The 20,346-nt window shown below is 38.8% G+C and overlaps 3 protein-coding genes across 5 annotated transcripts in view; 2 read left to right on the top strand and 1 right to left on the bottom strand.

The window, feature by feature from the left end:
* LOC145436146 (serine/threonine-protein kinase PLK1-like) overlaps positions 1–20,346 on the top strand; it is a 992,061-nt gene that overhangs the window by 471,692 nt on the left and 500,023 nt on the right. The gene's annotated exons all lie outside the window — the stretch shown is intronic.
* LOC145440294 (uncharacterized) overlaps positions 1–20,346 on the bottom strand; it is a 189,440-nt gene that overhangs the window by 148,454 nt on the left and 20,640 nt on the right. The gene's annotated exons all lie outside the window — the stretch shown is intronic.
* LOC145436614 (uncharacterized) lies at positions 10,309–12,755 on the top strand. The gene has a single exon (XM_080314003.1). It carries the CDS (start codon positions 10,400–10,402, stop codon positions 11,438–11,440), a length of 1,041 nt encoding a protein of 346 aa, XP_080170129.1. The 5' UTR covers positions 10,309–10,399; the 3' UTR covers positions 11,441–12,755.

The raw sequence follows: 20,346 nt of genomic DNA, 5'->3' as shown, positions 1-20,346 counted from the left end.
TACCCCGTAAAATTCCACTCCAGGCGCTGCGGCTTAGTTCAAGCGAAAAAGTATTTCGTACTTTAGGTGTCAAATCATCTTTCTTGTGATAAATAAGCATAGGGAGAATTAATCAGAAAAATTTGTAGAGTACCGTAGGCATCGATACATTGAGTGAAATGGGCTTCCTTATCTTAAATTGAAACGGACAGAATAAATCGAAAGAATTTGCAGATTGGGTACGTATCGTATGTTTAGTGTCGTTGGTATTGTTAAACGTTGTCGCCGGTAGCCGTTGGTATACTATTACGAGTGTGAAAAGGATTTGCATGCCCTGTGCAGAGTATCGCATTATATTTTTCGCGTGACGAAACACGATCGCTGTTTAAATGTTAATGCATGCATTTCGATTACCGAGTTGCTATACAATAGAGATGACTCTACATTAGATCGTGCAGTGTACTTCGATTAAAACCATAACACCACATGTAAATCTATTCGCACAACTCGATGATGTTGGTATAGTGTTACTAAAATTAATTATTACCTATTTACACAACATAAAAATACCAATTCATGTCGTAGTAAGTAAGTTTATTGAACTCGTGCTTGATGAAAACGAATGGCGACAAGTATGCTGTTGTGTTTGAGTGAAAAATAATTATTTAGAGTAGTGACAGTTTGTGACCAACGAATGCAAATCGATCATGATATTACAATATACGCTTTCGTCAACATAACGACTTGGCGCAATAACTGGAATCTTGAAACTTGTTGCTTGTGAGATTTACAGCTGGTGCACAAAGAGGTTAGCGACCATTTTGTACGATAGTATGTTTTAGGTGTATTGTTGCGTGGATAATGATATGATGACTCAGCACTTTTCGTTAGCAAAGTAAATTGTTTTGCGCGTTAGATTTGTGGAAAGTAAGTTGAATACATACTATTTTGTGGAAGTAACTAGATTACCGCGATATCACTGGTAGGTCTCTCAAGCAGTCACCGCGGTTTCAATTTTGTAAGATGTCGCGATGTCGGTATAATGTTTTCTAAAAGTCAAACTCGGCCGGATATCATGACTGTGTAGGACTTACGATAAACATGTATTGATATTAAAGTTGACTATGTATAGGTACGTGCTACGCTACGGAAAAACAGATTTAGCCAAAAGCCTGTATAGAACTGCGTTGGTTTTGAAAGTGTTACATCATGAAATGCCTGACGAAATTTGGTATGGTGCATTGTTATTATGTCCTACAACTGGGTATCAACGTTCAAGGTGAGAATTTAAGGTTTAGCATGCTAATTCTGTTATTAAAATTGAGTATGTATGGGTATATGCTATGTTCACGAAAAACAGATACGTGTAAAAGTCGGTATTCGACTGCGATAGTTTCAAAGGTGTTCCATCATTAGATGTGTGATGAAGTCTAGCATGGTTCATTGCCATAATGTCCTACAACTACGTATCAAGTTTAGAGTTGGGATTCAATGTTAAGCATGGTAATTCCGTTATTAAAGTTAGCTATGTATGAGTACGTGCTATACGCCCCCCGCAAAACAGATATACGCAAAAAGTCGATGTAGAGCCGCGTTAGTTTTAAAGTTGTTCCATCATGAAATGTGTGATGGGATTTGGTATGGTGCATTGTTATAGTGTCCTATAATCGCGTACCAACTTTCAAGGTGGGAATTCAATGTTTAACACGGTAATTCTGCTATTAAAATTGACTATGCATAGGTATATGCTATGTTCACGCAAAACAGATATGCTTAAAAGTCGGTATTCGACTGCGTTAGTTTTAAAGGTGATCCATCATTAGATGTGCGATGAAATTTAGCATGGTGCATTGCCACAATGTCCTACAACTACGAATAAAGTTTAGAGTTGGGATTCAATGTTAAGCATGGTAATTCCGTTATTAAAGTTGACTATGTATAGGTACGTGCTATACGCTCCCGCAAAACAGATGTTCGAAAAAAGTCGATGTAGAGCCGCGTTAGTTTTAAAGTTGTTCCATTATGAAATGCGTGAAGAAATTTGGTATGCTGCATAATCACAATGTCCTACAACTACGTACCAAGTTTCAAGGTGAGGAGTCACATATTAGCATGGTAATTCTGTTATTAAAGCTGACTATGGATATGTACATGCTACCGAAAACAGATTTAGGCAAAACTTGCTATAGAGCTGCGTTAGTTTTAAAGTTGTTCCATCATGAAATGTGTGATGAAATTTAGTATGCTGTATAATCACAATGACCTGGAGCTCATTTAGATACGTTTTTAATGTAGTTACACACTCTAGTTATTTTGATGTAAAGAAAAAAATCATTCGATAACTCGATACAACTAATTTGATGCGTGAGGGGAAAACATAGTTAAATTTTCGTATGCATTTAGTTTCCAACTCTGAAAGCAAGCTTAGTCTATGATCATTCGCGTACCATTAGTATTCATTTTACAAAAACCGTCGTGTAAAGGTAAAGTACTTGTACATTTCGGAGTACTCAAGTATCAGTTTTGTCAGCTTATTATATGCTCAGTATATTATACGTCACGAATTGTGGAGCATTTACGAGGGTGCTCCAGGGTGCTCTTCATTGAGTGTTCGTGGTGGGTGATAAGTTTAATTTGCGAAATTAGTGTGTTCGTATCAAGTTTAGAGTTTGGATTCAATGTTAAGCATGGTAATTCCGTTATTAAAGTTGGGTATGTATGGGTACGTGCTATATACGCTCCCGCAAAACAGATGTACGCAAAGAGTCGTTGTAGAGTCGCGTTAGTTTTAAAGTTCCATCATGAAATGTACGAGGAAATTTGGTATTCTACATAATCACAATGTCCTACAACTACGTACCTAGTTTCAAGGTGATGAGTCACATATTAGCATGGTAATTCTGTTATATTCGTAACACCGCTCATATTGCGCGCCATCTATATATTTCACAGATAACGAATTACTCCTGCTTTTATCAGAGGATACTTTTCTAGGGTTTGCCTACTAACAGTACTTAGTTTCGATTAATAAAAGTATAGTGATTGAAAATAGATCACTGGATTATAGTTTACAGAAAACTCCACAATTCTATGTGACGTCCTTGCATACCAACAACCTTCGAACTGTTCGCCGCCTCATAAACACTTGAGTATGCCTACATTTGATGCGTGAGGGGAAAACATAGTTAAATTTTCGTATGCATTTAGTTTCCAACTCTGAAAGCAAGCTTAGTCTATGATCATTCGCGTACCATTAGTATTCATTTTACAAAAAACGCCGTGTAAAGGTAAAGTACTTGTGCATTTCGGAGTACTCAAGTATCAGTTTTGTCAGCTTATTATATGCTCAGTATATTATACGTCACGAATTGTGGAGCATTTATGAGGGTGCTCCAGGGTGCTCTTCATTGAGTGTTCGTGGTGGGTGATAAGTTTAATTTGCAAAGTTAGTGTGTTCAAATCAGGCCTGTCGCTAACATAGTGATGTCGCATTAGCCCTAAATACACATAATAGAATAGAATATCTACTTTACAAAATTCATACGCATTTTCTTGCTCCGTTCCGGGATAAAATGTATTTTTCGCGCTTTTTGTGTATTTTTAATAAAATTAGTATCCATTATACAAAAACGACGTGTAAAGGTAAAGTGCGAATACAAGTACAAGATGCGAGATAACAACGACTCAGAGCTCATTTAGATATCTAAGTTACTTTAAAATTAGTACTCGAGTATTTGCTACAATTATACTGCCAGCTAGTTATAGGTAGATGGTTTCGATGGTGACGTACTTGTATAATGCACATTTTGGAGAGATTAAGTAAAGCAATGATCTCAGATAAATCCATTAAATTAAGGTAGAAGTAGCAATTTATGTAAATTCTGTTATGCGATTTACTACGTTACTAAGCGCACCTGCTTACATTCATCCGGACGGGGACTTTCTACTATATTCGCTACTAGCATTATATAGCAGCATCCATCGCAGCTTACATTATTACTTTATAAGACACCGTATGCGTTTTAGTGTCGAACTTTTGCGTAAATCCGTTTTATTTCACCTCACACCTATACAATGTACGTAGTCGATTCGAATAATTCGATGTAAAATCGTGGTATTTGCGCAACATCGAAATTTGTACACTACACGCTTATCTTATGTCTGTGGTATTTGCGCAACATCGAAATTTGTACACTACACGCTGCGACACATTTTTCCACAAGTCGAATGCATGTCGGTTCATACTAAGACCATGTTACGGTCAAATATGTGTGTTTTTCTGTCTCCAAGTCAGCTACCCCTACATTGAATGCACAGAGTCGGTGCATGTATGAGACTTCAGAACATGATAAGTTAGTTAACAATATTTCGAGTCATGGGTATGAATAATTTTTAGAAAACCTAAATATGCCGCATCCAAACTTCGTAAATTTTTTCGATTAGTTTTTTTCGTTTCTATCTATTTTAAAAGACTCAGTGTGGAAGTTTCGAAACTTGCATGAATTGCAAGCTACATAATACAACTAGTTAACACGCGCTGATGTAACTTTCCTCATTTGTATGCATAGCCTACGCGAATTCACTGGATTGAACTTTACTGAATACTCCGCAATGTAAAATTAGTATACACCATACAAAATCCGGATTGTTTAAGTCTTTAGTGTAGCGGAATAGTGTAGTTTTCTAACTACTTTACAAATTCATACGGTTTTTCTTGGTGCGTTCCAGGATAAATGCAATTTTTCACGCTTTTTTATTTTTATTTTTTCATTAAAATTGGAGCTACTGTATATTATTTATCGCCTATATTTAAATTCGGTGTGCTAATGCGTTGAGGTTGAAGCTAAAACATCCTATTTCATGCGGCCAAGAAGTCTAGCACCGCGTAGCCGAATTTAGCATACCGAAAAATATCTACTTTACAAAATGTTCATTTCTTTATGTCCATTAGAGTCGCACCATCTATTTATTTCACGGATAACAAATTATTCCTGCTTTTATCAGAGGATATACTTTCCTAGGGTTTGCCTACTAACAGTACTTAGTTTAGATTAATGAAAAATATAGTGATTGAAAATAGATCACTGGATTATAGTTTACAGAAAACTCCACAATTCTATGTGACGTCCTTGCATGCCAACAACCGTCGAACTATTCGCCACCTCATAAACACTTGAGTAGGCCTACATTTGATGCGTGTGGGGAACACCTAGGTAAATTTTCATATGCGTTTAGTTTCCAGCTCTGAAAGCAAGCTTGGTCTATGATCAATAGCAACTATTTCAACAAATATTACATACCTATTGATAGATAGCTAAGGCACCATGTCGATCCAAAATTATACCTTTTGCCGTCCATACTTTTATAACCCTTGAAGGGGTAAAATTTGCATTACACTAACTTGCAATTGTGAAGCGGCGTTTCACTGTTGGTTTAATCACCCTTATTCTAGTGACATGAAAAGGACTGAATCGTATGAATTGTGGTCACTACAAGAATCGAGCGAAAGCGCTGTTTCACGCCGTCTTGCATCGGTCACGATTAGTTTTACTTTTCAACTAACTTGTTGTCTGTCGTTATATTCATTAGACTCGCTTTCATGCGGCTAATTTGTCCCTATCATTATAACGTCGGTGATCGCGTACCTGCGGCGAAGGTGTTCGTTTAATTATAGCAACGAGAACCGACTCCCTGCGGCTATTCCGTTGGCATTTTAGTGCCGAGTTAAATACCCTTATACTCGACATGCAAACATTATACAGGTAGCGGTTATACTGCGAGCTGATGAATTCGTCATCTATTCGCCTAGCGTAGTTGTTCATAATCCCGACCTTCCGCTCGTATCGTATATACTACAAGCCAGTGATCGCTACATCAAACAAAACGGTCAGATCGAACGCAAGAACTCGGATCGCAGTGTCGGACGGCAGCAAAGCGGTGTACCTCGAAACATCAACCGATCTGGAGGATTTCAGCTAATGAATCGACGCAATAACGATCAACGATATCATTGATATGCTCTTTTTTCGAAATAAAATGAACTCGTACACTATACAATGCTATTTCAAGGAGACTAAGTAAAGTGCCAATGTAAGTTTTGACGCGGTAATCATAAGTCGTAAAATTGTCGGAGGAAAGTTTCGAGAGTGTAGCGGCGAGAGATGCTCATAAATACACACGGCGATAGTCTACCGTTGTCGCATTAGTCCTAAATACACATAATAGAATATCAAGGAAAAGTATCATCTAACGTATAATGAATGTTATTTATCTCTCGGAAGCATGGACCGGGCACAGTCCAACGTTAATTATATTATGAGAGTGTTTACATTCTAAATAGCCTGAGGGGCGGTAACAAACGCATCCCATCCTACTACTTATATGCTCGGGTTTAGATTGTTATTGTTTTGACTCGGTATTCGGCTGGACTGTGGTTCAAGGGAATCCGGCTGCGTAGTACAGCTTTCAAGAGTATTTCACTCACGTCGAATGGTTTAAACAAAAACAAGAACAAGGAACGGGAAATTAAACGTCAAAAACTGGTTCTGTAACTCTGCGTTGAACAATGAATTTGCTTTCTCCGATATAATTTGAAAGCCGATGTGTAATATTTGTCGAAGAGCAGTTGTCGTTATGAAGCGTAGAAGCTCAAAATTACCTTGGCAGTTTCTTTTGCAGTCATACATATCGCCTGATTCTTAGAAAAGACTTTGCTAGCTAGATGTCAAGCCCAGCAATCCATATTTCGAGATCGTTAATATTGCCGACGACGTTACAGTCGCATAGTTCAAAACTGCTTGGAATATCGCTAAACCCAAGAAATCTGCTTGAGAAGGTGCATTTCAATTAAACTCTAACAAACTGTGAGAATACTTCCGAAAGGAAAACAGCACCAGGCAAATTTCGAATCAACCTTGACTAGAAGAGTAACAGCAATGTCAGTCGTTCTTTTATCGCATGTTCCGAAACGTGTAGCCGCTTCGAATACTTGAGCCTAGCATTGGGCGAATCCACCGACTTCACATGGGCTACATTACATAGCTCAATATGGTTGCATTTCATAAGAGTGGACATATTTGTAGTGGAAATGCTTGCAGGGCAAACATGGGCAGGGGACTAGCGAAAAACATCGACTTGACAATGCTGACTTCTGTAACTATATTGGTGCTGATTTCCAGCCATGGAAGGAAAGGAGAAGGACTGATTGGCTCGCTCAGAAATGACCCCGAACGCCAGACTTCCCCTCATGTCACTGAGAGCTCAAAGTGATAATGTCCTCTGTAACGAGAAAGTGACCGTAATTTTATACTTGTGCGCTCACGCTTTGAAACAGAGAGAGTTCGGCTCTCTGGTGGAAGTGTTTGAAGGTGCATATATCGATTTGGCAACGAATGCAATGCACCCATACCCTCAAACTATATGTAAGTGTTGCTAACTTTCTGATTTCATTGTGTGCTATGACGATCAGGGGGGGCACGAAATATTCACTATCACAAAGGGGGCGTGTCTAAAAAAGTTAGAGAACCAGTGGCTAACCTAAATCTTAATATTTCAAAAATGGATGAACCGCAAATAAACTCTTCTGAAACCTGTGCTGAACCATTTCCTACACCATTGTCGATTTTTTTAAATCTCTGACCAGTACCGAGGCTTGTTGCAACAATAAGAAAAAAAATTCAAGTTTTAACCTAGGCTTCATCAAACTTGATCACGCATTTGCAGAGATGTTATCCTAATCTTGGCCAAAATTACTGGAGCCAGAAACTTTTCGCACCCTAATGTTCATCAAATGCAATTAAACAATTTCCGACCAAGTGGAAATGTAAATGTGAACCAAATTATTGTAATTCTTAGTTATCAGGAGGTTCTCTCCTTTTGCAGTTATTTTAATTTTACGCACCTTATCGGAATCATCCTTATCGCTGACGCCTTACCAATTACATTTCATTATCCTCACTCAGCTCTGAGTAGCCTAATCCTTTGATTACATTTCATTGACTGTCCTGTAGCCTATTCGCTGTTAGTCGCTCAAACGTTTTGTTCTTAACATTCGCTTGAAACATTTTTCGGTGCTTGTAGTTATCAGTACTCATGATTAGGAATAGTTCGAATACGTACGAATACGATTTTTTTCTAGTTAAAGGGTATTCTACATATCAGGAATTAAACATGAATAGCTTGAGATTGTTGCTAATTATACGTCGCTACGGTAGTCAAAGAACACCTCGATCTTTATTGAATCAATGACCTGTTTAAAAGTAATTGTAATTGCAATTGTAATTTGATATTTCAGCATTGAGTAATTGTAATTGTAATTTTAATAAAACATGCAAGGAAGTAATTGTACTTGTAATTGAATTAAAATGTTGTAATATCCAACTCTGCACGTGATCACGGATCTTTGACCGAGTTACCAAATGAGCCGCGATGATTTGGATCTTCTGTGCAAAATTTACGATACAAACGAAATAAAGACGTCAAAAAAATGTTGACTTTATGAACAATTTTGACAAATTTTGACCTAACGCTACAATTTTGACAAAATTTTGACAAATTTTGACATGTAAAAAAGAAACTGCCCTGTACTGACGCATATACCTGCATTTGTGATAGCTAGCCATCGGCTTATTGTAATTCGGATCTGGTACACCCCTGTACACCCCATCCGAGTGGTACACCCTTTGAAAATTCTGGTACACCCTAGGGCAGGGCTGGCCAACCTTTTCAGTCAAAGGGCCACATTCGATCGACGAAATATTGCGCGGGCCACTAGCCGCGCGAAGCGCGAAAATTTTTCGAAGTTTATAGCTCAATAATATTGTCACTTGACTATATTGCGGGCTTGCAGTATATCGCTGGGCTCAGTATGCCAGGACTGGACTATTCAGCACCTGGTCATATCAATTTCGAAAGCTTCGACTAACATGCGTCAATCGTTTTGTGCCTAGGTTTCATAGTCGACGGTCTTTCTGCGAGCGCAAACGCAAAGTCGCATATGCTGAACGACACTTTGTCTCGTAATCGAGAATATAGTTAGACTCAATCTGATACATTAGGCGTTCTTTCATTTTCACAAAGGGGCAACAATATTAAAAGCAAGAAATCGAGTGACAACATGTTGCGCGAAGCGAGTAGAAAATATTTACTTTTGATAAATTTATCGCAAATTATTCTGCTTTATTGTAGTGTACGATGATCTACCAAAGTGTAACTGGCTCATGGAAATGCCAATGCGTCGTAACTGATATTTTAGTCATAACATCTCAAGTGTTGCTTCCAGACTAATCAAATTTTTGGTTGGCCTTGCAAGTTCACGATCTGTGCAGTTCATTTTTTATAACATTACCAATTTCGGAAATTACCGCGCGGGCCACTCAAAACCTTCTCGCGGGCCACGGGTTGGCCGGCCCTGCCCTAGGGCGTACGAAAACCCCGGTTGAAGAGCACTGCCCTAGGGTGTACGAAAACCCAGGTTGAAGAGCACTGCTGTAGAGTACGTACACTACCGTATTATGATGCCTGTTGAATGTGTTCATGCTGCGATGTCTTGTCGAATGAAACCTTCTCGGAACCATGGTAGTATTGGCTTTTGATTATGGTTATAACGATCCTGTTTTCTCGCGTCGTATATAAACGGACGTTTCGCCACTTCACTAATTAACAATTCAAGGAAGTCAGTCCCCATTTTTATCATACAAGCCTCGCCAGCAGGTCCGTCTGCGAAAAGGCTTCAGCAGAAGTAATACGATTCAAGTCTCGACTAGGGTTTATATATTAATACGCATGAGCGCATCTCCCACTTCTCTCATCACCGGCGATGTCGCCGAGTTAATTGACACTGTCAAATAAAATCGGCGGCGATTCGGCCGATGGCAGCGATGATAAAACAAACACTAACGCTCCGCCGACATCGCTTCGTCTGATACAGCCTTAAAGCCAGTAGAAGCGATTTTACTGCAGTATAAATTTCGAATTTATCATTGAAAATAAAAGATTCAAAACTTTTCTGTCAGTCCCATAAAATTGTCAAGTTGTCAGTGGAGATGATGCACATCAAATTTGGATCAATTCCAACCACTAGAAGCGAAGTTATTGCAGTGGAAAATGCTCAATTCCATGATTTTATAATAAATGAATAAATGGTTATCGGTTAGTCACCGTAAATACTATTTTAATCAAATCCAAATTTTTATTCTGCAATAACTTCGCTTCTAGTGGTCGGAATTGAGCCAAATTTGGTGTGCATCATCTGATTCCTCTCTAGTGACAGTCTAACAATTTTATTGGGTTGACAGAAAAATTTGAAAATATTTACTAAAACTTTCTCAAGCTTCATAAGAATATCTATGCTACTGATGCTAGCAATAAAAATTATATGCGTGGGAAAGCATTCAGTTGAAAGAGTAATCTCAAGCACCATATGGATAAGCACGCTGGAATGAAAAATCTTGTATGTGAAGTGTGTGGGAAAGCATTCATTCAGAAAAGTCACCTTGAGCTTCATATGAATATGCATGCTGGAATCAAAAATCATGCATGTGCCATATGTGGGAAAGCATTTACCTGGAAGGGAGACCTCAAGCGTCATAAGGATAGCCATGCTGGAATCAAAAATCATGAATGTTATGTATGTGGGAAAGAATTTTTGCAGAAGCACGGCCTCAAACGTCATATGGGTCTGCACGCTGGAATCAAAAATCATGAATGTGATGTATGTGGGAAAGCATTCATTCGGAATGGTTACCTCAAGCTTCATATGGATATGCATTCTGGAATAAAAAATCGTGAATGTGATTTATGTGGGAAAGCATTCATTCGGAAAGTTAGCCTCAAGCTTCATATGGATACGCATGATGGAATCAAGAATCATGAATGTGACGTATGTGGGAAAGCTTTCATTCATAAAGGTAACCTCAAGCGCCATGTGGATATGCATGCTGGCATCAGGAATCATGCATGTGCCATATGTGGGAAAGCATTTACCTGGAAGGGAGACCTCAAGTGTCATAAGGATATGCATGCTGGAACCAAAAATCATGCATGTGCCATATGTGGGAAAGCATTTGCCAAGAAGAGTCACCTCAAGCGTCATATGAATATGCATGATGGAATCAAAAATCATGACTGTGATGTATGTGGGAAAGCATTTACCGAAAACAATCACCTCAAGCGTCATATGGATATGCATGCTGGAATAAAAAATCATGGATGTGTTGTATGTGGTAAAGCATTCATAGAGAAATTTAGCCTCAAGCGTCATATGGATACGCATGCTGGAATCAAAAATCAAGAATGTGATGTATGTGGGAAAACATTTTTGCTGAAGTGCGACCTGAAACGTCATATGGATATGCACGCTGGAATAAAAAATCATGAATGTGATGTATGTGGTAAGGCATTCATTCAGAACTTAGGCCTCAGGCGTCATATGTATATGCATGCCGGAATAAAAAAATCATGAATGTGATTTATGTGGGAAAGCATTCCGCAAGAAAGGTTACCTCAATCTTCATATGGATAAGCATGTTGGAATAAAAAATCATGAATGTGATGTATGTCGTGGAAAAGCATTCATTGAGAAAGTTGAATATGCATGCTGAAATCAAAAATGTGATTCTGTTAGAAAGCATTTCCTTTGACGGATAGCCTCAAGCATCACATGGATTTGCATGCTTACATCGAAAATCGTGAATGTGATATATGTGGAAAAGCATTCACCTTGATTAGTCGCTTCAACTATCATGTGGACATACATGCTGGTGTCGAAACTTTGAAATGTGACATTTACTGGTAAGTGAGATCTCATGCGCCAAATGGATATGCATGTTGGCACCACAAATCGTGAATGCGACTTCTGTAGAAAATCATTTACTCGCAAAGCAGACCTCAAACATATTGATATGCATCCAGATGACAAAACTGATTTTTGTAGGAAATAATTACTATGAAGAGCGTCATATTATGTTGGTGTGAACAATTAAAATTTGGTTGTTCGAAAATTAATTTACTAAGATCTGCATATCAAAAGTGTCATTCGGCTTTTTGTGCTGGGATCCTTAAATGTGCTTGCATCATTCTCGAAAAAACATTTTATCTGAACAAGTACCTCAAATTCCATCCCTATTGAAATGCTCAGTTCTGTTGATTAATCATTTCGGAACTCCAGATGGTTGTCATGGACTTGAAAATTGGGAAGGCATCGAAATGAAATAATGTATTCTTTAAATCAAACCTTTGTCCCGAACATGTTAATAAATACATGTACTGTGCAGTGTACAGCGAGTTAAAAGTAGCTGAGGGTAATATGGAAAGAACAAGCGATGGAAACGATGTAACATGTGACGGTATGCAAAATATATGTAAATGTCGGAACGTGGTTCTGTAAACTTCGAGTCGAGTACTGGAGTATAACCCATGTAGACGTCACAGCAGTGTGATGGATGGTGAAAAGTTCGAATATGTACCTTTTATGTGGCATAAATCAACATCCATCAGTTTTGCCTCCCATTAAATAGTTTGTGGTATTTTTCGTCCATACCCATACGAATACCATTGCATTTTGCGATATTGGTGTGCTCATGACTTTGTAGAAATGCGTAACGTGCGTGGCTCTGTATTACAGGTTTCGTATACGACCGATCGAGGTTTACTGCCTTTCACATTGGAAATTCGTATCGGAAACATAATTCTCGTTGATAAATTGCCCATCATTGACTACTCACTCACTACTCGACTCGTTGAATTAGTACTCAATTCAGATTTGAGCACTCGAATCATTATGCCCAGCCCCACACGCGACCAGTCGGCAAAAATGTGACTTGATGACGGGCACTGTTTAACTCCGTCTAGTGACTGCTGAACATTGAACGTGGTAAAGCATGTCTCTCGCTATCATGGTATATGTAGACCAGGGGCGGGCAACATACGGCCCGCGCGCGGGATCTGGCCACGACGGGATTTTGTCCGGCCGCGGACAGTTTAACGTCTTGCATGATGATGTGGCCAACGGCATCAGTCTGCCGAGATTGCCCACTACTTGCTATAACCAGGTAAAATTTCAGCGACTTGTTATTATATATGTGTGTGCGCAGCGTGCGATAGTGGAGATTACGCGTAAGTTCGTCGAAGCGAGAAGACTTGCAGTATCGTCATATACGAAGCAGCTACTCAAGGGTAATTATGGTGTTTGTCGACTACAATGGTCTTTATAGGGCTGGGCAAAATGATTTTCGAGTATTAATTTTAATGATTCGAGTCGAGTAGTTGAAGACGATTTTTTCGGGTACTGAAATTATAAGCTCCTCGTCACTGAAAGTTAATTAATCAACGTAAATTGTAGTTCCGATCCGATGCTAATTTTAACTGTTGAAGCCTTGAAACTTTGATTGGCCGTATTGTAGCATACGAAATATAGTATCAAAGTATCCTTACTGCGATGGATAACAGGCATTGTATTTGTGTGGTCGCATAAAAGATAGATATTTGAATTTTGACATATTACATTCTGTTATGTCGTCATAATGAGTGTCACTCGACTCGAAGCATATTACGTGATTCAGAATAGAATCACTCAGATTTTGCCCAGCCCTATAGTCATTTACGCCAGGCCGATATTTCTTATTTTTGATTCCGTAACCGACGACTTGTAACACGGCTTTTTAAGACACTGCTTATGTAGGGTTCCCATACGTCCTCCTTTTGGAGGATTTCTCCTCCTTTTTCAAGTTTTTGAAAATTTCTTACGACGACGGCGAAATGTCCTTTCTAGCAATTCGTCCTCTTTTACAGCTTTTAGAGGTAACATGATGGATAAATTTGAGGGAAATCAGCATAAATGACGCTAAATAGGAAATTCGTGGTCCGAACGTATGTGACGTCCTTTTTTGAGTTTCTTTAGTCAGCTAACAGGAAATCTGAAAGAAAAACTATATTTCTAGAGTCAGCCGGACAGTCGACTTTTTTTTAGTCAACCAACCACAATTTCGTGGAAAATTTTTCGGATTTGACTCCAGCCTACTAAGTCTGAAAAATTTGAAAAAGTGTCTTCCTTTCTCGATTCCAGAATATGGTAACCCTACGCTTATACCAGTGGTTCCCAACCTGTGGTACGCGTACCACTAGTCGTACACGAAGGTCTTCCAGGTGGTACGCGAGTAGATTCTGTTTATTTTAGTCGACCGAAGAGAGTTATAGTTCGAGTGCGGCTGATTTTTATTTTGTTTAAACCGTCGTCGTCGTAACCAAATTCCGTTTTAGAATAGTTGATCACAAGAATTCCATACAGATCCCTTACAGCAAGGGTGGCCAACCTGCGGCCATAGAAGGAAATTTGTGCGGCCGTGGACACGTATTTTAATTAGTATGTGTTGGTGGCATTGGACATGAAAATTCAATTTATAAATTTACTCCCAATTTTTACGAGATTTGGATTAACCTTAAAATTTTCTTCAACGCGACTTCATTTTTCGATTTTACTGTATTAGCTTCATTTGCAACCTGAGCACAACATTACAGATGTGAACAGCAATGAAAAATGATGCGCCCCATTTAGAAATACCAACTTGGAATCGTGTCCTCCTCTCGAAAGAAATTTCTTTCTATGGTGCGTTTTGGTGATTTCGATATATTTCCAATATACCGCCAATCCTGATGGGATAACAGCATACAACAAAGTGACTTATTACAATTGGTCCACAATTGGTCCACAATTGGTCCACAATTTGTTAATTGCCCTAAATTTTCGAAAACACAACTTCCAATAAATTTGCCTTGGAATTTGATCACATTGGCCGAGAAAGGATAACTGTTTGATAGTAATATGTGAAACTACGAATATTAATGAATTTCATTAGTGAACGTGAGAAAATTTCGCGCTCAGCCCGACCATGTCGAAGAATCTATTCATCAGCTGACCACTCGTGATTTCGGCGGAGGTGGTCAGCAACGAAGTACTTCTACTTTTTGGAAGTACTCAAGTAGTTTTCATCTACTTCTGGTACTTACTCAAGTAGATCTGATTTTCTCTACTTCCACTTTATAATATTTTGTGATCTACTTACTTACTTTTCGCTATTTTCAGTTTGTCAAGTAGAAGTAGTTTAATGCCCCAATGCGAAATATAGTCTGATCAATTTCGGGGCTGTGTTCACGTAGTACTAACATTTAATATTCATAAAAGTCAAGAAAAGCCCAGAAATTTTGTTCCGCTTCACACACAGTAGTTATGGAGTAACAAATATGTTTTCACGAAAGTACTAGTGAATATAATTTAGGTAACGGATTGCTTGGTTCCGCTCACACCGCATTGTCGCCCGTATCGAATATTTCATCACAGTAATTAGGGCTCACCACAACGTTTGAAACTACCGTTTCGCAATCTAGCAATTACCTCTCATATCGTAATCTAGCAGCCCATGGCGTGTCCTGCTAATCTGGAAAATCCGGCTTTTTTATCGTTACACCTGTTATAGCAGATCACCTTTGAAGCTTTATGGACAAAAGACATGAAATATATTTTCCGCTTTTTAGAAGTGGTATTTGTATTTCACTTTCAATCCCGAGTATCATATATTGAGTTCTAATAATTTTCATTTCTTTTGTATGCAGAACATACATGTCGAAGCAGAACAGCAAATGCAGGAATGCCTCTATTTTCCGAAAATAAAGCTACACTCAATATAAATTTCACGATCCACAATATTTGCCATTAACGTATACCAGTCGCGCAAAGTGTTGAAACCGTATAAGATACAACTTTTCCGTATTGCTCTTCGCCTAAACTCAGGGCCTTATAATATGGGGTAAGGCGCAATACCATGATATTCGCCAAAATGGGGTCTTCTAGTAAACAACGAGTTAGTATCGCATTTTCATATCAATACTATGATTTGCATCCCATGCTGCGAAAAAATGCTTATTCTGTCGATGGTTGATACCTCCTGGGATGCATCAGTACGAATCAAGCTGCACCTTCCGCATAGCTCAATTTGCAGCTTATTTTGACAGTCCATGCGAACGAATTAAGACTGTTTTCAAAACTACTTACTTGAGTAGATTTAAAGTCAGGAAATTCGACTTCTACTTCAAGTAGTTTTAGGTGGCTTATGAAAGAAGTACTTCTACTTGTACTTGAGTAGATTTTTTCGTCGCTATTTCTACTTGTACTTGAGTAGCTTTCTTGACTACGTTGACCACCTCTGGATCTCGGTGCGTTTCGTAAGTCGATATGAATAGATACGTTGGTCTGGAGCACACTGAAAATGGACATGGACACTTCAAAATGGGTATTCGGCATCCACTTTGTTCATTACGAAAAAGAGTCTTAGAATGCGGCCATTGGCTATTGACTATACTCGAAATGCGGCCGTGAATAGCAAAAAGGTTGGCCACTCCTGCACTACATAAATCATATACTGCGCCTTATTTTCTTTCGATGGAAACGTTTCTTGACCGCCTTCAGCTCGCGTAGCTTATGTAGGTGGTACGCGAGCACTGCATAAAACCTCAAAATGGTACGTGGATGGAAAAAAGGCTGGGAACCACTTGCTTACACGAATGAGATGGCGAGGAAGAACCCAGACAAACCTCCAACACTTTTGTGGGTAAATCTGGAGTTGGGTCCGAACCCATAATAAGCCGTTAGTGTTGGAGCTGTGGATTATACCACTACGCTAACTCACCACCTAATCAACCTTTGATGAATTGATATCTTGGTAAATTTTGGTACTGGTCTTACCGAACGGCTCGAAATCATAATGAAGGATTGCACCATGTGTTGATCGACCAGAGAGAAGCAGACATGGCGGCGCCTGTACGACAATGCTGTTCTCAAATCCACATGGGATTCGTCATTGTCGGCGAGAATAAGCTTTGAAGTGACATTGTTGTCGTCAAAATACACTCTTCAAATACGTTTAATTCATTGTATATTTGGATAAATAGGCGAATGATGTATCCATTCGGCAATCCGGCCCGCCAAGTATATTTAATTTTCCTCTATCCGGCCCGCCGATTGGAGAAGTTGCCTGCCCCTGATGTAGACTCATGCAACTTATTCAAGTTCGACGAATACATGTGAATCAGACAACCGCAGTTGCACATTGGCTGAAGCTGTCAGGGCAAGAACTAACGCGGTACTGTTGTATTTGACTAATGCTGACAAACCGTAGCAATCTACAGCGTAGCTACGCTGTAAATTGCTATGGACAAACTATGTCCTTGAAGTATGGGACGCAAAGGGGTTAAATATGGGTTAACGACCAAATTAGAGCCGACTTGTACAACAACCAATCTAGTTAGTACTTATTTTCGAGTAGTTCTAGTTCCAGTTGCATATTTTGGTGAAAATTTAGTGAGCCTAAATCTCTTGGAAAGAGGCATCCGAAAAGTCTTCGAGGTTAATGAGTGTTTTACCACAATGGATGTGGTTGTATTGAAAGAAAATTTAGTTGTACAACAATTAAAAACATGTAGGCCTATACGTGTGAATCGCAATACGTCAGTGTTCTGCAGTGTGACGTTTTTGCAGCTATGGCTAGCTCAGAGTCATCATTACCAAAAGTGGCTTAGCTCGGGCGTAAGTTCTGGTGCAGAAATCCCATAGGTCGACGAAATTAATTTCTCTCAGAACTTCAAAAGTACAGAATATATTAGAAATATGCCACTAGGTCCAACACAAGCGCCGTGATTGAGAACTTATCATAACAAATTAGATTTCGTCAATCTTTAACCAACACCCACCGCTAATTCTTCAAAGTTGGTCAGTAACAATAGTACTTCTACTTTTGCGGCGTTCTCAATCAGGCTTACTCAAGTGGCTACTTACTTGCCACACTTTGTATTTTTAAATGTAGAACGTAGTCTTACGGTACGTCTGCATCACTTTTACGAGTGATATTGTCATGACAAATGGCCGAAACACCCAGTATCAGGGTCAGATTCAAACTCAAATATTGTAACTATTCGTAATGTAAGTAGTCTTTTTGCGTGAGTTACGAAGATCCATCTTGCGATTTCGAAAATAGCGGCTGCAGATAATGAACTGCTAGTAACGGGCTGCTCGTCACTTGAACCAAATAATTTTTTTTAAACTACAGTAGGCTATTTACTAGACTACTTATCAGGTATTTTATTATCTACTTGTAGTTGATCTGTAGCTAGTTATACCCACGATTCAGTGAAGATTTACCTCGTGACTTCTGCTTCAAATCGAGTACCAAGGTCAGACTACTTTTGACCAGAGCTGCATACCTCAAAACTGTAACGCCAAACACAAATCCTGTTGCAAGATATCAATACACTTCAATTAACACTTTAGAAGAGAAAGGCTTTACTGTCAAAGCTGCATTGGACATATAGACGTAACAATCCGAAATCATTTTACGCGAATTCAATCGTGTTACAGAATTTAAATATGGCAACAAACAAATTCATGTTATGAAATCATTTATTCACTTTAAGCTCAAATGAGAATCAGTTGAATAAGTTAGATCGATTAAATTTGCGAATAGAAATAGATTGCTCGCTGTAGCGAGCATGTCACGAATCATCTCCTGAAGTAGAGTCTTCAAACATCAGTCTTTCCAACATGAACTCTACTCATTGTAATTGAGTGCCCAGACTTTAATTGTAACCGTGTTTTGTAGCAATTCCAATTTGTAGGTTGTGAAGTTGCTTGCTGGTCGATGTAAGTCACGACTCCCATCAGAGGACACAGAATCAGGTTTCTGTGGTCCTGAAGTGACAAAGATGGGTGAGCATTGTTCTTTTAGACAACGTAACAATTTCGTTGGGTTGCCAGCCAAGTCTGAATTTTTTCAATATTTTTATAATAAATTTAAAATTTTCAAACTCCAGTGCGTTCACATCCATCGGTTGAAATCGAGTCAAATTTGGTGAGCAGCTTTTTTTAGGCAACCCAACAATTTCATTAGTGTATTCACCGAAATCCTGATAAAAGATTGTTTTGAACAACCCTAGTATTCGCCGCTCCGTAACGAAGTTGGATTTGCCACTTGCACCACTGTCCCAAGTGCTCATCATTTTGAACCATTCCGGTTTTGTTTGCCAAACTAGGCTTAGTAAATCTACATTCTACATACTTTCAAATACCTACTTCTACTTGAGTAGCAACCAGGGTTGTAACCAAGCGACAAGGTTCTGAGTCACAAGTCAATCTTACTTTTATAGTTTTGATTCGAGTGAGTCGAGTCATTTTCAATTCACCACCGAGTCAAGCCCGAGTCCAAGGCAGTGAGTAGAGGGTCGGGTCCGAGTAATTATGCTCATATTCAGTTTTGAGTTCAATCAGCTGCAACTCACTTTTTCAACTATGCTCAAGTGACAGAATGGCTCGCAGTCATAATATCGCAGTTGTCCTCAGTCTAACAGTTTCTGGGCTTATTGTCCAAGTATCAGGACTGATAGACGAAATACAAATCATGTGGCGACTTTACTATCCTTCGAAGTTACAGTGAAATGGCTGTCTTTGCCGTCCTAGACTCAAGTCATTAAAACCTGGTAGCAACGCTAACTGCTACTTGAATTAGATAGAAATTACATAGAAATTCAAGTTGTTACTTCTACTTCTACAACGCTGATTGCTACTTGAAGTAGATTTATCATGTCTTAAAACCGTTTCTGGTCATTGAGTACACCGACCAAGTGGAAATACTTCTTTACTGACCACCTCTCATTGTTATAGATTATCAGTATAGAAACATCGCTTATTATTTTACAATAAAATTGCAACAAGATTATTTGACTCACCTTGATCAATTACTCGGACATGTACTTGCGGAGATACTTGAGCAAGGATACTTTCTCGGTTGGGGTGCTCGGGTATTAGGGTGGAGTGAAAATGACTTTTTTTTCAAATCTAAAAACGGGCTTCCTCAATCCTGACAAATGACCTAAAACTTCAGTAAAAAGTGACTTCAGGGTATTACCCCCATTTTCCAGCCGGCAACACCCCAATTTCGGCGCGTGGGGGGGTTAAATGGCCAATCTCGGCAACCGCTGGTCGTAGAATCATGATATATAGCTCAATATCTGCGGAGCATCATGTTTCTATCTGTCTTAAAAAGAAAGTTTTCTCTATTGTGAACACAAAATGAGTTATGGCCAAAAAACAATATATACACACATTTTTGTTGAAATTCAGCATTTATTCTGACGAATTGTGATCCGTCATCAGTTTTTTTGAAAAGAAAAGTAATACACTGACAATACCGAATATTGGGCTCATGATACAAATATATTCACAACACAGACCTTTTAAAATCGGTTCAAAACATCGTAATGAAAAACTCACCTTTAACGACTTATCGAAAATGCATTTTTGTGTCGAATTTTTTCATCAGTTTACGA

The sequence above is a fragment of the Botryllus schlosseri genome, chromosome 1, assembly GCF_051294905.1.
Source record: "Botryllus schlosseri isolate E-star chromosome 1, Bs_hap1, whole genome shotgun sequence".
In the NCBI taxonomy this organism is placed as follows: Eukaryota; Metazoa; Chordata; class Ascidiacea; order Stolidobranchia; family Styelidae; genus Botryllus; species Botryllus schlosseri.
This window is presented reverse-complemented; position numbering and strand designations above follow the sequence as displayed.